Here is a 24,148-nt window from a genome sequence, read left to right as displayed (position 1 = left end):
GGAATGTGTTGCCAGTGTGGCTTGCTGCTGTTTGTTTAAATAGAAAGCTCCCAATCTGAGATAAGTTGAATCTTCTTCTTGCATTTGATGTATCAAGCACTTGCACAATATCATAAATGCAACAGAGACATACAGAACCAAATCCTGACGGATGGACTTCACAAAACGATCATGATTATATATTTGCACAGAGAAAATAACAGGAAATTACTCCCCCTCAATTTTCCCTTTTTTCATGAACGGAAACAAAACAAAGAAATAACACAATATCGGATGGCACTGTGATCACTTGGCATCTGAAATCATAAAACAATTCAAAGTGGAAATAAATGACACAATTTTGTAGACAGCCAACGTCTTCACAGAGGCAGCACAATCAGGAGTCACTCACGGCAGTACAGTAGTAGTATTAATACCAATCTGCGCTTGATTGAGGGTGTTGTAGTAGTAGTAGTAGTAGTAGGAAGTTAAGCAAGAGTCCACTCTCCCTGTTTGACTCAGTGTCTCCAGGAGACCATTCTTAAGTCTGATTGTTAACTAACCTATAAAGTGTTTTCACAAAATGATCTTCTCCTCATAATAATCATCCTCATCTGTACAATACTAAATCAATATGTCAATTAGGGCAATGTTATGAGTAGGAAAGAAAAGAGATTATTAAAAAGGATCTATCAGGCACGAGCAGAGCTCATCTCTTCCTCTTCCTCTGTTCCTTCTGTCCACAGCTTTGCTTTTCCTTTGTGATCAATTTTCTTTACTTCTTGAATGGTGTCAATCTGCCAATGTTGTGCCAGAAGGTGGAGGTTTTGCGCTTGGGCTCAGCCAGCATGAAGACTTGCTGCTGGAGCAAAGCAGTGGGAAGAGAGGGGTGTTTCTGTCGCAGAAGGAAGTCGTAGTAGGGTCTGGTCACTGCTGAGGAGGAGATAAAGAGACAATAGCATTACATGTAGCATTCTCTTGAAGAAAAGCATTAGGAAGCATACATTCTGAAATAGTCCAGATATAATCTGTGTCTCAGAGTGAAGCATATAGTCAATTCTAAAATAAAAGTAGGTATTCCAACAATGAACGTATTGCTGTCAGTTGATATTGTGCAGGGGAGAAATTACTTGTACTTACTGGCATACATTTACACAGTACTAATTCCATAAGTTAAACACCAAAATAGTCTGTCTACTTACCTACCTGTCACCTACCGGACTGTCTACATACCTGCCTGTTAAACAATGGTCATGTTGGTTGTTTACATTCATGATAATTGTGGGGGAGTGGCTTTGGAGGGAGACCTAAAGGGACAGCGGTCAGTGTTGGAGACTTTCTCACTAGATTTAGAAACCTTTAGAGCTAGGGCTATTGGCTACTAATTGTATACATTCTCATGTATTTTTTTACTTCTCTATTTAGCTGAGTGTATTTGGCTTCTGGAGGGATACTGAAATACTTGACTCAGCTAGAATAGACTAAGTATATTGTTCTTGCTTTTACAAGTTGCTATTAGCTGTACCTAGGCTGCTTCAGTGTTAATGCTTTTGCAGTTTCTCTTTGTGTAAGGTAGGTGTGATTTAGTTTCACTAGGTCAATTGCCCTGTTAAGTGCCAGGGGAGTGGCTTGCACTCCTAGCAGACAATGAGCAATCAGGAGGTAGCTGTCCTTAACCACTGCTGGTGGTTGGAAGCGTCTTTCAAGACTGCCAGAGTCACCCCCCTTCTGAAGAAAGCATCACTTGACCCCTCTGATGTCAAGAACTTCAGACCGGTTTCTCTTCTCCCTTTCTGTCCAAAACACTTGAACTGCTGTCTTTAACCAACTGTCTTCCTATCTCCACCAGAACAGCCTCTTGGACCCCCACCAGTCCGGGTTCAAGGTGGGTCACTCGACAGAGACAGCCCTCCTTGCGGTGACAGTCGCTTCACGCCGCGAGAGCAAACTCTCTACACAACAACTCTGGTTTCTGTTATTCGCTCGCATGACTTCTCTTACCATTGTTATGCCGATGATACCCAGCTGGTCTTGTCATTTCCCCTCTGTGACACTCAAGTGGAGGCACGCATTGCTGCGTGCTTGGCTGACATCTCGAAGTGGATGGCGACACACCACCTGAAGCTCAACCTGGACAAAACCAAGCTACTGTTCCTTCCGGGGAAGGGTTGCCCGCACCGAGATCTGTCCATCACCATTGATGATACCGTGGAGACGCCAACTCGGACTGGGAGGAATCTGGGTGTGACCCTGGATGACCAACTGTAGTTCTCAGCAAACATTGCATCGGTTACACGATACACAATAGAGTGGTCTCAACTACGTCACGATCTCCTTAGTTACGAGGTCTGTCCGCCATGTTGGAGTACATACAGATCCTACATGGCGGCGAGTAAACAAGGAAGTGCGGCGAAAATACCATACTTTGAATCACTGGATAGTGCATCAAAGGTTCGCTACCTGGCCAAATTGAAGGTTATTGGTAACTTGGATTCCTATACGATGAGTGCAGATCGTTTCAGTGCCGATCCTACTTATCTTCCATCGGCAAACTACGCCAACATCTACACGTATCTCGTGAACACCCCCAGTCCTTACACAAAAGACGAGTTGGAGTGCTACAAAGGGCTCGACGCTTATAATCAGTTTGTCAGTGGATGGGTCCGAGACGTCAAAGCAACGGTCGTCGAGAATTCTCATCTCGTCATTGGGAGGGTAAATATATACAGATCTGGTCAGATATTTAGCAATATTCAATGTTTACTCAGTGCAAACAGACACGTGTGTTTGTTTACATTGTACATGCATGTCATTGTGTGCGTGTGTGTAGGAATTCACTTTCAACTAACCCCTAACTTCATCCCCCCCACACACACACACATATATATATATATATATATATATATATGATCTGACGTTAAACTCATATCAAGCAATGCTGAGGCTGCATCTCTGTGTTTCGCCTGTTGTACACGCTCGACACGTCTCTGGTACCGACTGCTGTCACGGGCCGATGACGCTTCAGTAACCTTCTCATGTCCAAGTTTAATTTATATTTCCTTTATTAAATACTGTTCACAAACGAATTTGTAAATAAAATCACTGACCACTTATAAAGTGATCCGCACATACTCTAGTGTGCGCCAAATTCCATTCCTTTATATCTCGAGAGATGCGTGACAGCCATTTCTCGCGACGTCGCTTGGATAGCTCCTTCGTGTCATTTCCGTGATGTGTAATGACCGCTGGCAAACGAAAGAATGATTTCTTGTCTCTATCAGCTCTGCTGCCACAACCAAAGACAGCACAAAAGTTCACCATGATCGATAGGTTATGCGACTCAGCCGTGCATGCCAGTGGCTTTGTGTGTACTCCAACATGGCCGACAGCTAAACTGTGACGTCACACGAGACCACTCTATTGGTTGCCCCGTCGCTCAAAGGTCCCTGCGGCCTATCGACCCGGTCACGGCTTCTTTCTGCCTTGGCCCCAAAGTGGTGGAATGAACTCCCCACTGACGTCAGGACAGCCCATCTTTCGGCGCAGGCTGAAAACTCACCTCTTAAAGAAGTACTACCCTGAGCCTTCCACTTATGTTGAATACACTTATTGTAAGTTGCTTTGGATATTGTAAGTTGAGTTTGCATAAAAAGCAAAAGCATCAACTGATCATTAACATAGAAGCAGAAAGTTTGGTCCTGTATCCGTCCTGTCTATCTTCTTTTCAGAAACTGCTAGAAACATCTGACTGCCAATCAAATAAACAGAAGATGATGTATCCACACAATGTTCAGTGTAGCCACTGAGAGAAATTACATCATCATTCATGTTAGGGTTGATGGAATGTCATACCAACAGAATGATATGAAATCCACACATAACTGCTCTGAGTTTCTCTTTTTAACACAAATAGTGTTTTAATTCACTAATTATTGCCAATTGCCTTTACTTTGTCTTCATTTCAATAAAACCCAACACCTGTCTAGTTGCATTATTGAAAGCCTATCAAGAAAGGTGATGATTCTTTTTTTGAGAATAGCAAAATAGAAGCGATTGGAGCGCTGACATTTGTTATCATTTGTTGTCTTGTTGAGAGAGTGTTTGTAGGACTGTTGATAAATAACTCTGCTGTCCTGTTCTGTAGAAGGAAGATTATTTTTAGTCCTACTCAAACCTTTACTGTGATTCCTAGAAGTGATTTTGAAATGCTTGAAGAATACAGGTAAAAAGTGTGGCGTTATAGATCAGTGCTGATATATTATTCATAGTGAGGTGACCCATGTCCACGCCATGAGTGAGAGGAAGAACATCTTAAGACTGATATTACACAGAGACTTAAGGTGACCTAAGGGGTTTTATATTCCTTGAACGCTTGGTGCATACCTTTGGGTTTCCCAGCTGGATGGCTTTTACAGGCATTAAGCATAGCCTGTTTTTTCTGGACCTCTGTAAGAGAAAATCCTGAAAAGAGAAAAATAAAGAGTATCACTATAAAGTCAGGTTTATTTATTTAGCCCAGTATCAACTGTATCTATAGGCAAGGCAAGGCAAGTTTATTTGTATAGCACATTTCAACAACAAGGTAATTCAAAGTGCTTCACATAAAACCATTAAAAGCATCAAAACATAAGGCAAAAGAAAAGGAGATTTAAAAACAATTAAAGAAACAGTGTAAGAAATAAAATTCAGTAGTAAAAAGTAAAGGAGATTTAAAACATACATTGAAACAATAATTGATGTCTCCCTGAGACATTACGCTGCACGCAATCAACCATACACTGCCGCAATTCTGCAATTACTCGCACACAAACCACGTCTGGAAAAGATCTCTGCCAATCTGCGTTTTATAATGTACGCCTTGCACGAACTCGGTCCCGGAGGAAATAAAGGAAATAAAGTAAAGTATAGAGCATACAACACCCTTTGTAGATTTAACTTAGTATCACTATGAAGCTTTCTCAATAAGTTATTCTTTTATTTTGTTTGTTCACCAAAGGTGAACCAAACAGACTGTCCACATTCTCAATACAAGCCAACAAGGACGTCATGGATGGAAATGTGCTGGACTCAACATAAGTCCAACACATTCATTCCTCATAATTCATAGTGTCACAGTGAAGCAGCCGCACAACTCAAGACACAAGCCTGGCTGACATTTTGCTTGTCTTTTCTTTTGGTTAGCATCATATGAAATCCATTTACTGCTGGCAGCCCAACCCTTCCTGTGGCACCACAAAGTGAGGAGGGTAAGGTAAAGTACATAGATCACATGTCCATGGCAGAAAAGGAAGCATGGCTGAAAGGTTAACCTGTATATCACAGGTTTGTGTATTATTTATTATTTGTGTTTACTGTGCAAATATCTGACCTGTCTCACGGTCATGCTGGACCTGGATCCTCTCGTCAGCGAAGGCTCTCAGCCAGCGCTGTTTCTGCTCTGGCTTCTTGGCACACAGGAGGTGGATTTCTTCACCAGCCAGCACCCGCAGCTTTAAGGCGTTTTTCACGCTGATGTTGAAGTCCTTCTCCTTGCCATCCTCCAGGTCTATCACCTCCATGTAGTCCATGTCCATCCGACCCTTGTAGTACAGCATATCCCGCCGCAGGAGGTCCTGCAATGATAAAGATGCCACATTTACCACGGAACCAACAAGAGCCAACATGGCTGACTGATTGATAAATGGTGTCTCATGCCGCATGTCTGGACAAAGAGAGGGATCATTTTAAGTCAATATAGCATAAAATCTTTGGTAAATAAACCACGGTGTACTGAAGAATATTTGGGCAACATATTTTCATTTTGATGAAATAATTGAGTAATACATGTATTGTTTGGAGTAACGGTCATGGTCAACTATCCTTGGGCCACAAGACCCTTAGGGGCTAGAAGTTCCCAGCTTACACAGTCTTGAGTCAAATCCAATTCTAGGTCTTTAAAATTTCACTTCACTTTAGTGTATATTTCCTTAATAATTAATTATACACTAACTAATAGTTAGAACTAATCGATAGTTCTAACTATTACTAATTACTACCGAATACATATACAGTCCACAGAAAGTGGCAGAAATCGGAGAGGGAGGGGTGCAGGCTAACTTTTGCAACTTAGTGGGTTCATTTTAAGCAAACGCAGATGGATTGTTACACAGAACCATCTGAGAAGCTGTAGGAAACTGTTTGGAAAATAATAGGCCCTTTCAAAAATACAGCTGAATGGATGAAGCCTTCAATGGGTTCTTTGCTCTTCTTTCAATGAAGAAATATTCTCCAGTTCCTATAGAACTGCACATGCCATTTGAGTACTGCTACTTAAATGAAGATATTTTAGCACACCACTTCGGGCCTTGTAAACAATTATTATTTGGTTCTTTTTTAATGTTGTCATGTGAATGAATGTCATTTATAGGCAAATACTGATGTCATCACAGATACGAGCACTTAGTCAACTTTAATTTTTGGATAATTTCCTCTCCTGCATTTGAAATCTGCTACTATGAAACAAATGTGATAAAGGACTACACGTTTTGTGAATGTAGACAATAGTGGCCTAGTGACTTAATATTTAAGAGATACTTTGTGTATTTCTAATATACAAAAATATATCAACCATTTGGAAACATTCTGTGGAAGACTTATAATGTAGGATCTAAGTATTCAATAAAAGCAAATCTAGTAATCCAAAAATGATTTAGGCTTTTAATCTGTGGCCTACAGATTCATATATTGTGAATTCAACAGGGATTGTAAGTGTACTACAATGCGTAGAGTTAATATCATTATGGTTATTTTTATTTCAACCTATTTCTATCCAACATTTTAGTGAATTTAACTTCAAGGAAGCTATGCCCATTTATGACACCAACACAGCTGTGCTAATGGAAAATGGTGCACAAATAAAACAAATGGAAGGTGGCCAACAGACTGAAAAGTATTAAGAATTTCAAATGTTTTTTCTCCCTATCATATAAATCTTGTGACTCCTTGGAGTGCCCCAACCAAAAGCTGAGAAGGTCAGTGTGTAATTTAAGTATGATTATCATCCACAGTCAGAGATACGACAAGTTCACTTTTCCCTCCCCTTTAGGATGATTCTTTACTCATACTGTCATCAGCATAAAGTAGTGCAAAATGCTGAGGCACCTTTTTGCAGTAGACCATCTGATGATCAAAGAGGAAAAGCATTCTCTGTTGACTCTTAGCCTGAGGCTGGGACAGCTTGCTCAACTCTCCAGAAAAGATGAGATCAGAGCTCCTGCTGAGGACGTCTTCTCCCTGCATGGGTCGAAACACACACACACACACACACACACAAAAAAAGCTATTACTTGCTACCCATCCCTGTTGCCGGTGTATTAGAATGAAGTGAGCGAATATTTCAGAACAAATGTGCTTCTTGCCAGACCTCCCAGTCCTCTATGGAGCTCTGCCACTGGGCGATCTTGTCAATGTTCTCAAGACGCCGTTTCCTCTCATTGATCAGCCTGGCCACGTTCTTCATGGCATTTAAGGCTGCCTCCACATCTTTGTAGTCCCTAATGTACAGAGAGTGACATGCAGTCGGTGTGTGAAGCTCAAGGATAAGTGTGGTGATATTCACTATTTTCGCATCGACAATCCATGAAAAGACCAAACCAACCACGAATGTATCCTACTAATATGTATTATGTGTGTGTATCACAGCCTAATATCTCTTCTTTCCTCTGTGCCATAGAGCTCCATTAAAAACACATTGATGAGTCGCAATGTTGTTCCTTCATCACCATGAACACACACACACACACTGTAATTTATTTTGGTCAATCCCACACACTGTCCTGCTACCACTAAAACTCACTAGAGCACCAAATGTGGATCAATCCACCATGGAAAATGTCGTGTTTAGAAATAAACGTGAGAACAGACTGCTCTTAACTCAACTCTTTATTCCAACCTGCTCCGGTACATTACCCCACAGTCCAGACCCCTTCCCAGGTTGCCCTGCTTCGCCCCCATTCCCCTGGGTCCTAAGTCCCCCCATGTACAGCTTCGCATAACATCTATGTGACAACAAGTATTCATAACAAATACCACATCTCCTCTTTCTAGAGAGCAAAGGGTAGACTGCCTTTGTCTCCTCAGACCTTAGAGGATTATTCTGCCTCTTTTGTTGGAAGGTCTGTTCCTATCTAAATCCTGAAAGAACGTTGTTAACATAGCCGTGATTATTCAACCAAACATACTTAGGCATTTACAATTCTTTATATTTCACATATGCTCAAACTACACTTTTAGAAAATGAACATAGGCTGGATTTCTTTTCTATCCAGTAACCCGTAACAACCACATAACGTTTCTTCTTTTATTTACAAGTTCACAGGTTAAGCCTACTAGGTTTAACAATGGCTCTCCCAGACATAGATCTGAGTGTAGGAGTCTCTGCAGGTGTGACTTGGGGTATCACAGCAGGTGACACAGGAGTCTGCTCAGGACTAGTCTCTAGAGTTTGTTGCTGTCATGTAGAACCTCTGTCTCGTGCAGATGTGTGTAGAGGTATCAGGTGCTGTCTGTTGCGTCTCACCACCCCCTGGGGTAGATCCACTAAGTAGGACCTTGGAGTGGAGTGGTGCCGAAGCACAGTTCCAGATAACTTTGCATCAGTTACCCAAACCTGTTCTCCTGGTGACAAAACACTAAGAGTTTTGACACGGTGGTGCCTATTGTAGTTCTCAGCATCTGATATCCCCTTCTCCTTCGAAGCAAACGTGATGCTGTCAGGCAGTGCAGGGCCCAGCTGAGAAGGAAGAGTTGGCACTGTGGTGTGAAGACGTCTCCCCATGAGTAGCTGAGCTGGGCTATAACCACTCTGAAGTGGTGTGTCTCTATAGGCCAGCAGAGCCAGGTAGGGGTCTCCTGCCTTTTTCAGTAGATTCTTTACGGTCTGAACTGCTCGTTCAGCCTCCACATTACTCTGCGGAAACCTTGGGCTGCTGGTAACATGCCTAAACCCATACGAAGCTGCAAAGGAAGTGACGGCCTGCCCAGAAAACTGTGGTCCGTTATCTGACATCAGGACCTCTGGAATGCCATGGCGGGCAAAGATTGATTTCAAAGGGTCAATGGCGTCGGTGGCCCTGGTGTGAGACAATGGTGAAATCTCTACATACCTTGAGAAATAATCAACGACAAGGAGATAAGATTTGCCTCCCAGAACAAACGGGTCCGCCCCCAACTTTTGCCATGGTCTTTCAGAGCGTTCTGATGACATGAGTGGCTCCTTGTGATTTTGTCGCTCCTTTATGCATGTCCTGCAGTTGAGCACCATTTCATTCACTTGCTGGCTGAGTCCAGGCCACCACACAGACTGGCGAGCACGCTCCTTGCACTTCACCACTCCTTGGTGTCCTTCGTGTATTTTGGCTAGCACATCATTCCGCATCACTGAAGGTATTACAAGCCGTGTGTCCTTCAGCAGTAAGTCATCTTTCACTGTGAATGTAGCTCGCTCTTGCCAGTAGCTTTTTAGCACAGGTTCCTGTCTTGCGTGTACGGGCCATCCTTCTGTGCACAGCGACATGACACGTGAGCAGACACTGTCAGCTTTTATCTGCTCTCTCAGATCTTCCATGTATGTGGAACTGACAGGTAGACTTTGCATGACACAGTCCACGTAAATGTTGGTGCTCTCCATTAGCTCCTGTTCTTCCGTGGACATACATGATTTCACACGTGAGCATGACAGTGTGTCTGCTGTCCAAAGTGACTTTCCAGGCACATGCTCGATGGAGTATGTGAAGCGCATCAGCCTCTTCCTGAAGCGCTGGATTCTCGGCGGAAGAAGATCCAGTGCTTGTGATCCCAGCAGGTTGATGAGAGGTTTATGGTCAGTCTCCAGGCAGAAACGTTTGCCTATCAGGAAATCACGGAACCGTTCACAGGCCCATGTGAGACCCAGAGCCTCCTTTTCCACCCGTGCGTATCGCTGTTCTGTTGGAGTAAGCGACCGCGATGCATATGGAATAGGCTTCCATTCCTCCTCCCACCTCTGGAGAAGAACACCTCCAAGCCATACGATGATGCATCCGCTGATACTTTAGTGTCTCTGTTCGGGTCATACATGCCCAGCACAGGAGCAGAAGAAAGTGCTTTTTTCAACGTTTCAAACGCCGTGGCCTGGTCCACATCCCAGACCCAGCAATTTTACTTCGAAAGAAGGTCGCGAAGTGCTTTGTCTTCATCGGCCAAGTGAGGAATGAACTTTCCCAGCTGATTGACCATCCCAAGAAAACTCCTCAACTCACTGACATTTGTGGGCGCCTTCATCTCCATGATGGCCTCTGTTTTCCTTGGATCAGGGCGGATGCCTGTGGCTGTGATAATGTGACCCAAGAAGACCAACTTGCTCTTCGAGAGTTCGCACTTGTCCACATTCAGGGTGATGCCTGCCTTTTCCAGTCTTTGTAGCACAGCATGGAGCCGAGCGTCATGCTCTTCTTGATCCCACCCCCACACCAATATATCATCGATGTGGCAGACCAAGCCTTCTAGCCCCTCTGTGACCTCAGCCATCATACACTGGAAATGCTCAGGTGCTGAGGCAATGCCAAATGGAAGACGGTTAAAGTGAAACCGCCCACAGGGTGTAATAAATGTTGTGTACTTGGCTGATTCCTCAGCAAGTGGAACCTGCCAAAACCCCATGTTGGCATCCAGTTTGCTGAATATTTTCGCTCCGGAAAGCGTACCAAGGCTCTGTTCCACTGACGGCAGAATGTACTTTTCCCGACACACATACTCATTCAAACCGGTCAGGTCTACACACAAACGCACCTTTTCACTATCTTTCTTGGGCATGACCACTATGCCAGCGCACCAATCAGTAGGCCCTTCCACACGGCTGATGACGCCAAGACTTTCCATGCGCTGGAGCTCCTCTTTGACTTTCCTCACCAACGGCAGTGGAATTCTCCTGGGGGTTTTCAAAGAAAATGGCACGGCCCCCCGTTTAAGCTTGATGGCATATGGTTGTTATATCTCACCTAGGCAACTGCACAGCTTGGGGTAGCTTGACTTGAGGGTCGCCATGTCTATGCTATCGACACGCATGAGGGCCATAATGGCTGGCAACCCGAGCAACGGCATGCTCAGGTTTTTGACCACATAGACCTTTGCGATGGTTTGCTTGGCTCCTACCCTCAGCAGCAGTCTGATGAACCCCAACACATCTAGAGGAATCCGTCCTGGACCAAGCAAAGGCTTCTCTGCCTTCTGGAGGACAGGCTGCTGTGCATTGGAAAAATGCTGTTAAAAACAGACTGTGACACAACAGTGACATCCGCTCCGGTGTCAAGTTTGAAAGTGAAAATTGTGTCCATAACGTCTTTATCAACTGTCCATGGATCATCATCAGATGTCACAGAGCCAAGAAAGAAACTCTCCTCCTCTTCCTCAATACCAAGCATGGCTTTACCAGCAAGGCACACATGCTGGTAGTGACCTTTCTTTCCACAGGAATGGCACTCTGCATCCTTAGCAGGGCACTCGTGTTTAGGGTGGGGCACACCACCACATCTGTAACACTGGGAGCTCTTTGGACTTTCACTCTGAGAGCTGTGTGACTTTGTGACATTACTTTAGAATTTGAAGAATTTAGGCTTTTCCTTTAGCTGTCTGCCTTTAAACACTCAGTCAATCTGTTTTACACCACTGGCATCACCCCTCAGTGTGTTTTGCTGCTTTTTTATTTCTTCTGATTGTCTTGCCATGTTAATGGCTTTTTACAGGTCTAGATCTTTACTCATTTGCATGCGTTCTGAGAGCCGCGTGTCCCCCAGCCCTACCACAATCCGGTCTCTGATAAGCTCGTCATGCAACATCCCATAATTGCAGTGCTCGGTTGCAGTGCTCGGCTAATGCATACAGGACAGTGACAAATGCATCAACAGTCTCGTGTGCTTCTTGTTTGCGCATATTAAAACGTGTACGTTCGTAAACGATATTCTTTTTCACCACAAAGAACGACTGAAAACCATCCCTTATGTTAGCATAATGGCGCTGGTCTGCATCACTGAGCTTCAAGCCTCTTATGACATCGTCAGCTTCTTCTCCCATACAATATATCAAAGTATTCACCTGGTTCTCTTCAGCTTGCTGTTAGGTTGCTTGCTTGGCGGAACATTTCGAATCTACGGATCCATTTTGCCCACTCATGCGGCTTGGAAAAGTCAAAGGGCTCTGGCGGCTGTATGCTAAACGTAGCGCCTCATGTGCTAGCCATTCTGCTAGTGCTAACGTTAGCTCCTTCCCCGCTCTGCTCCATGTCGGTGTCACTCATTGAACCTGTTCACCGATCGTTGCCCTTCCCTTCGAACCGTCTTTCATTTCTGAGTTAGTTTAACAGCACTTCTGACACCATGTCGTGTTTAGAAATAAAAGTGAGAACAGACTACTCTAAACTCAACTCTTTATTCCAACCTGCTCCGGTACATTACCCCACAGTCCAGACCCCTTCCCAGGTTCCCCTGCTTCGCCCCCATTCCCCTGGGTCCTAAGTCCCCCCAGTACAGCTTCGCATAACATCTATGTGACAACAAGTATTTATAACAAATACCACAGAAAATAGTCCCCAACAAATGCACCATTTCCTCCTGTTTAACTTTGGACCCTAGCCCTATTTTTAGGCCTCTGCTCGATAATTGCATACCCATACTCAAGAGAGTCCACAGCTCTAACTACAAGGTCTACTTTAACAATTTTGATGGTTTAATACAGGTAACACTTGTGAGATGTGTTGAATTGTGTAAATATTGTGTATATGTTACTGGTTAATAACTGATACACTTATGGCACAGCTCAAATTGAAAAGGTTTCAGGTTCGCCTGAAAGAAGCGCTTGTATTGAACTTTTTTTTTTTTAATAATGCCTGCCTAGGCCTAAAAATACGCCACAGACATAGAACAACACGTTTTACATGTCCCCACAACATATTTTCACAGATTGAGTGAAGCAGGCCAGCATAAATGGTCTGATTCAAGCAAAATTTAGATTTTCGGGAACCAGCAAGGAATTGTATATACTATATAATTCAATATTAACTATATATTGACTTTTCTTATCACTAAGAGTGTTCAATAATCCTAATAAAGCAGTTTGACACCATTTGGAATAATTTTCAGCAGTTATGAGGTGTCATATCTGTCAATCATAAAAATATATGCCTCATAATGTGTGTGTGTGTGTGTGACCCTGGTAAGGCCTGTGAATGGCCGATTGTTGGGAAAAATCTAAATGACTAATTAGTATGTGTTTAATAAGTAAACTAGGTCTAAACTAAAATAGCTAAATTCGACCCACCAGGGGAAGAATCTTACTTTATATGGATGAACATGGTCATAAAGTAAGCAAGAACAAACTCAAGCTTTGGAAAGAAAAAGTAAAATATTTGGGTTATGATTTGTCTAAGAATGGCCGATACAAAAGAAAAGAAGCCATTCTCAAAGCAAACAAAAAGACAAATGATGTCATTCTTAGGAATGACTCATTTTTGTAAATGTTGGGTTCCTAATTATGCTGAATTAGCTAAACCTTTATCAAAATTGATTCATGATAAACCTAGGGCAGCACACGACAAATTGTGCTGGACTCTTGAAGCAGCCGAAGCTTGAATGGTATTAAATAAGATGTTAACAAGTCCATCAGTGTTGGGATTGCCAAATTATGACAAGTCATTGACACAAACAGTCGACTGCAGAGGGGGTTTACATTCCATTTGAAGATGCAGATCTGACTATGTTTGTTGATGACTCGTGTAAGAAGAAATTAGATGGTAAAAATGCAACGGGATATGCAGTCGTGACAAATAATAAAGTGTTACAATTTGAGTCTCAAACATTTTTTTCAGCACAAAGCTGCAGAACTAATTACTCTCACAGAGGCGAACTGAGAAAAGACAAGGTCATCACTATCGATACAGATAGTGACTATGCATACTCATGCTTACATGTGTTTGCTCAGCAGTGTAAAAATAGAGAGATGGTGACATCAACTAACAAACCTATTATACAGAGAGAATTGATACCAAATTTTCTTTTGAAGTGCAACATTTAGATCACGAGATCTTAAAAGACATGCAAACAAATGCTGCACAGCAAGAATAAAAAAACCTATTGGATAAAACAAAACTGCAAAATAAACAAAATTTCTGGGAATGACCTGAGGGCAAACTAATATTACTTAAGACCTTATATAGATATACGGCTCTTTTGAGCCATGGGTTGGACCATGTCTCAACAGGTGGGAAGGTATCTATGATAAAGAGGGTCTTTGCAGCATATGGTTTCAAAAACGACTAAAAAAAATTTGTTTTGGGTCTAGCATGCACTGTATGTGCAAAATATAATCCAGTTCAACATATTTGCATGGATTTCATTGAACTAAACTAATATGCAGAGAAGAAATATTGTTTGACAATAATTGACAGATACTCTAAATTGATCGAGATGCTATTACGGAAGCAAAAGCTTTGACTAAAGACAAAAAACATTTTGAAATACCAGTAATAAATTCTTGTGACAATGATATACATTTTGTAAACAAAGTCATAAAACATTTGCCTGTGGTATTTGGAATAAACATGAATATCATTGCTCTTATTACCCACAGTCAGCAGGGTTAATTGAAAGAACAAATGGTACAATTAAATCAAAACTAAGAAAATACAGCAGAATAAATACAATAGAATATAAATACGCATTGTAAAAAGGTGAACCAATTGTCCGCAACAAAATAGTGGCACTGATAACTCTTAATCTTGGGGCACCTGTTCCCTCTGGGTGAGTCTGGAAGAACAGGGATTTGAAGCCTCTGTGGCCATTTGTCTGACCAGTGAAGACACTAACACGCTCAGAGGGGTTAGTGGTGTCTGTAAGAAACAAAAGGGCTCAGTGGTACAACTATCATCGCGGAAATTGATAACTTTAGACAGCCAGGGCTATGTGGGATAAGGGGAATTATGTTTTGCTTTTGCTTTGCTTTAATAATAATTAGTCCAATATTATAGCGGGAAATTGAGAAGATAAAATTGACAATCAATAAATACAAAATACAACCAAATGAACATTACACGCTGGGAACAATTCTGTTCCGCATGACACCAGAAATTGACCATACAGGTTTCAAATGTGCCTTACAGATTGTTTTCTCCTCCTCAAACTGTCTAGTAGCGACGATTGCATCACTCTACACTACATGTTGCCACCTGTTAAACAAAATGACACCCTGTTTCTCACCCGATGCAGAAAACTATGTAGAACATCACACAGACAGCTGATGAATATGAACGATGCCCAGGGCTGGCACCTGGTGGTTCAGTGGGGGTAAGCGAAGCAGTGGAGCGGAACTCGTGCGTTGGCACAGTTGGTGAGGTCATTCGATGCATTGCTATGGATGACGCCTCCCTGCGTAACCTCCTAGAGACAGACCACGACCACAAAGGTCAGCCCATCTGGCAGTTGCAGTCAGTCTGTGTACATAGATGACATTGGGGTCCCGAGGGGAAATCAAATTGCTGCGGGGTTTGAAACAGTACTATTTTGGTGGGCAACAATACGTAGAGGGGTCAAGATGTGCTGCTGGCGGAGAGAGGAGGGGTCTACAAAGTGTTTGGTTCATCTTGAATGTACTTTCATACCATGTTTGAGGAGATTGCTGCAGTGATGAATTGATGTTGATATGACTAAACAAACTCCAGTGTACTTACAGATTTCCAGCAGAATGGTGAGGTGCTGGGAAGTGACGATTACACTGAACTGTGAAGTAATAATGATTCATATGTCGAAAATTGAGAGAAGAGACGAAATGATGATTGCAGTATTACATGTAGCTAATAAAGACAGGACACAGAATGTTTGTTAAAACATTCTTTTTATTAAATATGTTAATCCGTATAACATTAAAATACGTGTGTTTTTGATTATATTCAATTCTTATTGATTTTGATGTTTCTTTTTGTTTTTATGCTTTCACTTATTAAGTTGTTAGATTGGACATTTATTCATTTCTACATTTATTCATTTTTTTCATTTCTTCATTTCTTCATTTATTCATTTATTGACTGATTGATTTATTCATTGATTTTTATTAGAATCTATACGAATAGTATAAACAGGTGGGAATGTTGGGAAAAATCTAAATGACTAATTAGTATGCGTTTAATAATTAAAGAATGTTATACATTTAACAGAAGCTCATCTCCTCTGTAGTATTTCAGGCCTGTGTCCTTGTGCGAACCTTCACTGACACTCGGTCTTCAGCAGATGTTTAGTCTGTTAAGAAGCAGTTGATTGCCGAAAGAACACGTCAGCTGTTTGTCCTGAATAAGAATGATAACAAACGTGTAGAAAGCGTCAATACTTACGCAGGGCTCATTTGCGATCATGACTTACGAGAAAGTGACCTTTGTAGAACGAATAGTTAGTGTCCAGATACGTAGACGCCTGTGTGTGTGTGTGTGTGTGTGTGTGTGTGTGTGTGTGTGTGTTACCCTGTGCAGCCCACTGCATGTTGTTTACTGAGTATAAATACCAGAGACTCGGAGACAGATCTTCGAGCGGTCTTGATGTACATTCTGTATGTGAATCAACCCTGTCTCCTTCTTTGCAAAGAATAAATGTCCATTGATTAATGATTTTTCACACCAGTCTCGAGTGAAGTTTTCTAACACAGATTTACTCATGTGACACCTTTTTAGATGCGGGATAGTCCAACGGGATCCATGCGGAGGTGTTTGAGAATCTCCGTGTCTGTTTACTGACTAAAAATCGCAAAATGCTGGGCGAACCCCCCTCTCTACATGCATTGGTCCACGTCATTCATTCTGCCGGTGCATTGATATCAGTCACGGACATGCGGCAGGACCTTACAGGAAGAAGCTACGCCAAAATTCGCTGGATTAAATCCATTTCTCATCACAAAAACCATCAAAACGTAAGTTTTTTTTACCCAACTTGTTTTCCCGTGACCTGTGGCTGATGTTGGCATATATACCCATAACTTTTGAATGGTTTGAAAGAGTGTAATTTCGACGACGCTGTTCGTCGCCGGGTCGAATCACGAGCCTGCTACATGTGCTCATCCGCCATGTGCGATCCCTGCTTCGTGATGAGAGATCCATACAGAAAGCATAGTTCGTAGATTTTTGGCCAAAATTGTGGCAAATCTTCTAGATATCTTCCAGATATGATATTAGTTCATGAATAATTGTGTTTGCAGTGTTTACAATGGCTGGTATGATGATGTTGCTCGGACTTTTCCCGTTAATTCGATATTTAATATGTCAGGAGCATTAATCATATTTGTTTATGAAAAATGCTTTCTACGACACGCTGAATGCTACACTTTTCTAAAAAAGACCCCGGTGGGGGTCTCTCGATACCAAAAGTAAGAGTCTGAAGACTACAGTGTGCAGCTGTCTTAGTAAATTACTGATCCTTTAAAACAAATTAAACTATATATTTTTAACGTCCTCAGGAGGAAGAAAGTCACAGGCAGAGTAGGGAAGTCTAAAAGTATGAAGAGGCTTTTGGTGTTTTCATGTAATTTGTTGACAGGAAGAAAACATAAGATACCAGCAGCTCCATGCTTTAATGAGGGTGCCGTAATTTGTGGAAACAGAATCTTAAGCAACACAAACATGTACTGGGATGCCACGAGATACTTTGTTAAAAAGTCAAATATAGCTCGTTAACGGAACTTGATTTAAGATTTTGGGGTTAAACTATTGTTTCCAATGTCAAAAAAGATGGTTATTAATCAATGATATGCATTCCTCTGTATATGCATCTCATGATATGCATCTGTCCATTTTGATCAATGAGAGCTGGCAATTATCTAGAGCAGGGATTCCCAAAGTGGGGTGCGCGCACCCCTGGGGGTGCGCGAGCTGCCTCTAGGGGGTGCGCGAGAGGAAAAATGTAATGGTGGTCTAATGGTGCAGTCCTGGCTCCTAAAAATTACGTTCCCCCAAAACTAAAATGCATTCTCAATTACGTTTGACCACAAACGTATTTTCTCCCTGATTACGTTTGTGTTTGACATATTACAAATACGTTTCTCATCAACATATCTTTGCTGTACTCTAGTCTTTATGTTTCTGTGATCTGCCTCGCCTCTGCCCCGCCACCCACGAGTTATTGACAGACCTGACGATCGGGTGCCTCGCGGCGGGGGCGGCTGGAGACCTCGCGTCCCGGCGCCAACGGGTGAGCGCCGGCCACTCGGAACCATAAAACCAAGTCCCGGATTTCACCCGGGGACATTCTGGAGGTATTGTGACCGGGTGATGTGCCTCGTTGCTGGGGAGGTGCGTGTGTGTATGAGCGCATTTCTGCCGGAGACAGGCGGCGTGTTGTGGTAGTATTCTGACTGCGTAATAGGGAGAAGGCGAGGTGGTGGTGGAGAGGGAAAAAAATGTTAAAGAGATGGTGGAATGTATGATTGGAGAGAGAGAAGCGAACAAGTTGGACGTGATCCCGCGTCCAACAACACTGTGTCGCGCGCATCGATGCTTTGTCCGAAGACATCCTGGCTACATTAATCGGTCGCGTGAAGAAGAGTGAGTTTTACTCTCTGCAAGTAGACGAGCCTACAGATGTGGCCAATCTGGCCAATCGTCTGGTGAACGTCCGTTACCTTTTCGAAGGCACGGTGCAGGAAGAGTTTTTTGTGTTTTTTATCTTGTAAACAAACGCCACGAGCAAACTGTTCTCTCATTAGTCCGATTTTTATGCGGCTCTGTTGCTTTTTTTTTTTAAAGGTGTGTGTGGGGGGGGGGGGATTGGGGGTGCGTGAACCCGGTCTGGATGTAGAAGGGGGTGCGTGGCCTAAAAAGTTTGGGAACCGCTGATCTCGAGGAAAGAATAACAGTGATTCACAAGTGCACTAATGGATCTCCTGAAAACCTTCCCTGCAGGAACACATTAATACGAGTTTGCAGTTACCTGTGCTGTGGGTTGGTGTATTTGAGCAGCTCAGCCAGCTGCAGCGGGTACTTGCAGATCTTCTGAACTGGAGTGAGTAGGAAGCCATCCAAGGAAATGTCGATCATCTTCTGGAGGAGTCGGCACGCTTCGAAGAAGAACACGTACTTGTTGACCTTCACTAACTTAGAGAGCTGGATGCAAGCGTTGGGGTGGTTGTTGCAATACTCTGAATAGATCTGGAAATCTGTTTGCTACACATAAAGAACAGAAAGATAAAGGGTTATATATTATTATTAATTACATTGTCAACCCATGTTAAAATAATTGGGTTGACAGAGTAAAAAGGTATGCACTCCCATTACTGTAAGAACATTGTTCATAAACTATTGAAATATTAGTTTGATGGTTTTGGAAAACAAAGCGAACAAGGTGTGATAATGTAGCAATGTGAAGTGGAATTACGCAGAAACCTTTAATCAAAATGTTCTGACTGAGTTAGGGACTCAGTTCAGAGCCGGCCCTAACCAATTTGGTGACCTGGGCAAGATTTTAGCTGGTGATGCTTGCATTGCAGCCAATTACACCACCAATCATAGTGTTCATACACTTACACAGAAACTGCTTAGCTTCATGTCTTTGAGATCAAGCTATGGAGATCAGACTTTCTTCCGAAGTATGCTAGTAGCACTCTGCTTCAATGGTAACTACTATGTAATAGATAAAACTATTCAATCATCACATTCTCTTTTTCCTCCTTTTCTTTTTCTTTCCTGGACTCCAGAGAGCCTATCATTTAATGGGCTGCGTAGTTATGTTATTGTGGGCTTTTTTGAAATATTTCAAAATAATATATAAAGTATTCATCTATTAATATTAAAAGGTAGTTTATAAAAGTTATAAATTCAGATTTTTTTCTTCCCTGATTTCATGTATGGATGGGGCCCTAGCATTCGCCTGTACCAGGGGTCGTCAACCCGCGGCGGATCTTCAGCCCCTCTGTTGCGACTCCCTGAGGCTTTGACAAAAAATAACATGGAAATAAATAAAGGTTATTTTTTTTGCACAATGGACAATCTTTCAAAGGGAACACCTCTTTTTGAGGTTTGAGGTGATACTGTGTCACTGAAAATAAAAAAATGTCTGAATATTTTTTCAACTAAAATTTGCGTCACATCCTATTACGTCGCTGTCGGGCGCCTTTCCCTGCAGGTGGCTAATCATGTTTGCAGACCCCCGCCCTCGGTAAACTATCAATGGATAAATCCAAAAAATGAAAAGTCACGGAGGAAAATAGAGAAAAATTCTGCGTGGGCGTATTCATTTGCTTTCACTGCCAACGATGCTGACTTACCTGAATGCTTGATGTGTGGCGAGAAATTAGCAAACAACTAAAAAATATAATGTTGAAAGACACTTCCAGAATAAGCACACAGCATTTTCTGAAAAGTATCAAGCTGGAGATGAGCGAAAAAGAGCGATTTCTCAACCGCTGCAGCAAATTGAGCAAAGTAAATATACTTTCACAAAGTGGATCAGATCTCCAAACTCAACTACTGCTGCTAGTTTTGTGGCAGCTCATGAGATAGTGAGGCGTGGAAAGCCGTTCACAGATGGAGAATACATAAAATAATCGTTCATTAAAGTATCTGAGCATCTGTTCTCGGACTTCAAAAAGGTGAAATTGTTCAAAGACCTGCAAAGACCGTTAAGGACAGGTCCATTAAAATGGCAACAAACCTCACCAGTCAGCAAATTGAGGATATCAATTCAGCTCCTGCATCAAGAGATGCAAACGACATTGAGCAGACAGCACTGTTATGCAGATATATGAACTCTGATGGGCCGCAGGAAGAAATCATTGAATTAATAGAGCTAAAAGGCCAAACACAGGGGAGGATATTTGTGAGGCTGTTGTGGATTGTTTAAAAGCTAAAGAAATAAACACGACCCACTTGGTGTCAGTGGCTACTGATGGGGCACCCAGTATGAGAGGAGCACAGAAGGGATTTGTAACTTTAATTCAGAAGTCACTGGATCGAAAGCTGCTGTCGTTTCACTGCGTCTTACACCAGGAAGCACTGTGCGCTCAAACATTTCCCCCGGAATGTATGGAGGTGATGCACCTTGTTGTCAGATAGTGACCAAAATAATGGCGAAGGGGTTAAACCACGACAGTTCTGTTCGTTGTTGGAAGAAGTGGACAGCGCGTATTCAGATCTCCTGCTGCATAACAAAGTCCGGTGGCTGTCCAGGGGAGAGGTGCTGAAATGGTTTACTGCTTGTCTTCCTGGAAAGCAAAGTCCTCACCTATCCTGAGCTGGGAGATCCAGATTGGCTGGAAAAGTTGCAGTTCATGGTAGATGTGACAAGTCACTTAAACATGCTGAACAAAAGTGTCCAAGGAAAGGGAGGCACGGCTCTGCAGATGCTGGAGGATGTTTTGGCGTTTGAGCGCAAGATGACAGTGTTTGTCAGAGAGGCACAGAGAGGCACGCTCTCTCACTTTCCCTCCCTGAGAGAGTTCTGAGAAAAAAATAATCGCATCAATGAATATTTACAGCATGCAATTATCGGAATACGAACTGCATTTGGGAAAAGATTCAGCAAGTTCAGAGAGGAAAAAAGCACATTATCCTTCCCCGTCACACCCCTGGACATCGACCCGTCCCAGCTGAACATGTTCGCATTCCCGGGAGTAAGTCAACCTGATCTAGAAATTGAACTGGCGGACATAGCTGATAAAGACTTATGGGTGTCCAAGTACAAAAGCCTGACAGCTGATCTCGAAGATGTCACCCATCAGAAGGCCGTCCTCGCTAGAGAGCACAAATGGAGCAATATTGAAAACCTCCTCAAACCTGACAAACTTGTGTTTGAAACATGGAATGCCATTCCCAACACTTACATGAACATTTAGAAGTATGCATTTGGAGTCCTGTCCATCCTTAGATTCACGTACTTATGCGAGCAGGTTTTCTCAAGCATGAACTACATTAAATCGAAATATTGCTCCAGCCTCACAGATGACAGGCTGCAGTCCTGTGTGAAGCTCAAAGTCACATCTTACAGCCCTGATGTAGCGATACAGCGATGTCCAGAAACAAAAATCGCATTAAACAGATGAGAACACTATAATTTAATAGGCTATTTTGGAAAAAAATATAAATTTTAGATCCTGAACTGATGCAGTTGTGTTTTTATGTACAGGCATGACTGTTGATGGCTGTAAGTGGCTGAGGAAAAAAAAAGAAGAAGCGGATGACAGCGCACTGAAAAGCACTTTAGTCTTACTTAAATACAAACTGGCCTATTTTTTATGTTTACTCTTTTTAAGATATTAGGCTGCAGCTATATGTTATATTTATTTCAAAGTAGGCTACTTTTTATTTAATATATTTTCCACAAACATGGGGAGGACCCAAATAGACCTGCATTGTTCTGTGTTTAATTTGCTTCTGCAGCTATATGATATATTTATTTTAGTGCTGGGTAAGTTAACGCGTTATTATCTCCTTAACCCATTAATTAATTAATGCCGACAATTATTTTATCGCGCGTTAACGCATTTAACAAAAAGATTAATATTATTTTGAAAGTCCGTTGCTCACTGGCTCTGAATACACATACAGACAATGGGTCACAGGAGGGGCGGGATGTTGATCAGTATTGGCTTGGGATGGGCGTCATCACGCGTCTCAACCAATGAGAGCATTTGGGGTGGGCGCTGCGGTGCGATACCCTATCAGCGTTGAGATGCTCCCCCTGTCATCACTGACGCCCTGAAACAAATACTGTATCCGTCTGTGTTCACCCAGAGCTGTACGATACCTCATATTAGTGGCGACCGGACCAAACTATGTGTATAAATGTGTGTGTGTAGACCACATGGTACAAACAATGAATAGACATTTTATGCCTAGATGACGTTATGTTGTGTGTTGATGGAGCTGCTATAATGTAAGCATAGCCTAGCACCGATCGATCCAGACTCCATTCTAAAGTATTTTAAAAGTTATTTGCTTGTCGTCTTGTGGAGAGAACTAACAAAACATGAATTCAGACTTTTTACAATCGCAGAAAAAGCATGCGATTAATCGCGATTCAAAATTGTAATCGTTGCCCAGGACCAATGTTTTCCACAAATATGGGGAGGACTCAAGGCATAGTTCTGTGTTTAATTGACCTCAATGTAGGCCTACACATGCCGGTGTATTTTTTTTCTCCTCTTCATAAGAGTTTGATATTGTTATAACAGGTAAAATAAAAATAAAATGTCAAGAATTGTCTTTATTCTTGTTCTATAATTTCATAAATACAACAAACTATAGTTTCTGTCTATATAATATAACTACCGTATATATAAAACTGTATAAGCTGTGGTATGAAATAGCTTTTGCAGCTCCAGACAAATTTTATTTGGTGGAAAATAGGGCAAAATGGCTCTTTGGACAGTAAAGGTTGCCGACCCCTGGCCTATACCTATGCTCAGCTGACTCAGCTTACGTGTTCGAGGAAGCAGCAACCGATCTCACTGAGGTGTGGCTGTTCTTTGTTGAATTTCTTCTCCAGGCCTTTCAGGAACTTCTTCTGGAATCGGTAGATCTCTTCAATATTGCCAAAGATGGTACGAAGCTGCTCTTCAGTGAACATATCTGTCCTCTTGCGGCACTGTTTGATGTAACCCTGAAGGAAACAGAAAAAGGATCAGATCATGCTGAACAGACATGGAACACAACATGAATAAATACATCATGAAATCACACACAATAACCCATATCGGCATTAGCTGCTTGCTCCACTGCTAGTAAGCCCATACCAAGACCTGAGACCTGACAGCCAATCAGAAAAGATAATTTTTCCATGGTGATGGTAAACGGTTGGGTAAATTAAAGCTGATGTATAACAGTGTATAAATGTGTGTATATGTGTATCAATAAATTACTTGTTTTACATCATGTTTCAACATGATCTAATCCAGACCTCACAGATGTCCTTCAGGTGCTTGATGTAGACTCTCTCTGTGCTCATGATCTCATTGATGACGTTGGTCCTCATCTGTTCTTTGCAGGGTAAACCAGGTCCCAGCAACAAGCCCAGACCTGCCCGGTTCTCCTCTCTAGCCTGAGCCTCCTCCAGGTGGGCCAGATACTCCTCCATGGGCTCATCCTGGTTCACACGCAACTGAGGAGGACACAAGTAACTATTAAACCCCCAGG

General features: G+C 42.3%; 1 protein-coding gene across 2 annotated transcripts in view; it reads right to left on the bottom strand.

The window, feature by feature from the left end:
- Nucleotides 1-280: 280 nt before the first annotated feature.
- The window catches only part of arhgef4 (Rho guanine nucleotide exchange factor (GEF) 4), a gene marked incomplete at its 5' end in the record, with an annotated part of 95,729 nt that continues 71,861 nt past the window's right edge, over nt 281-24,148 (bottom strand). For both annotated transcript variants that reach the window (XM_079291698.1, XM_079291697.1), the window contains 8 exons: nt 281-912; nt 4,363-4,440; nt 5,348-5,591; nt 7,120-7,251; nt 7,382-7,511; nt 18,951-19,183; nt 23,436-23,615; nt 23,913-24,113. In XM_079291698.1, coding sequence (XP_079147824.1) covers nt 755-912; nt 4,363-4,440; nt 5,348-5,591; nt 7,120-7,251; nt 7,382-7,511; nt 18,951-19,183; nt 23,436-23,615; nt 23,913-24,113 — 1,356 coding nt within the window. In that variant the 3' untranslated portion in view covers nt 281-754. The remainder of the gene's footprint in view (nt 913-4,362; nt 4,441-5,347; nt 5,592-7,119; nt 7,252-7,381; nt 7,512-18,950; nt 19,184-23,435; nt 23,616-23,912; nt 24,114-24,148) is intronic.

This window comes from Melanostigma gelatinosum, assembly GCF_949748355.1.
Source record: "Melanostigma gelatinosum genome assembly, chromosome: 20".
NCBI classification, from domain to species: Eukaryota; Metazoa; Chordata; class Actinopteri; order Perciformes; family Zoarcidae; genus Melanostigma; species Melanostigma gelatinosum.
Note: the sequence above shows the minus strand (reverse complement) of the source record. Positions and strands in the feature narration are given on the sequence as shown.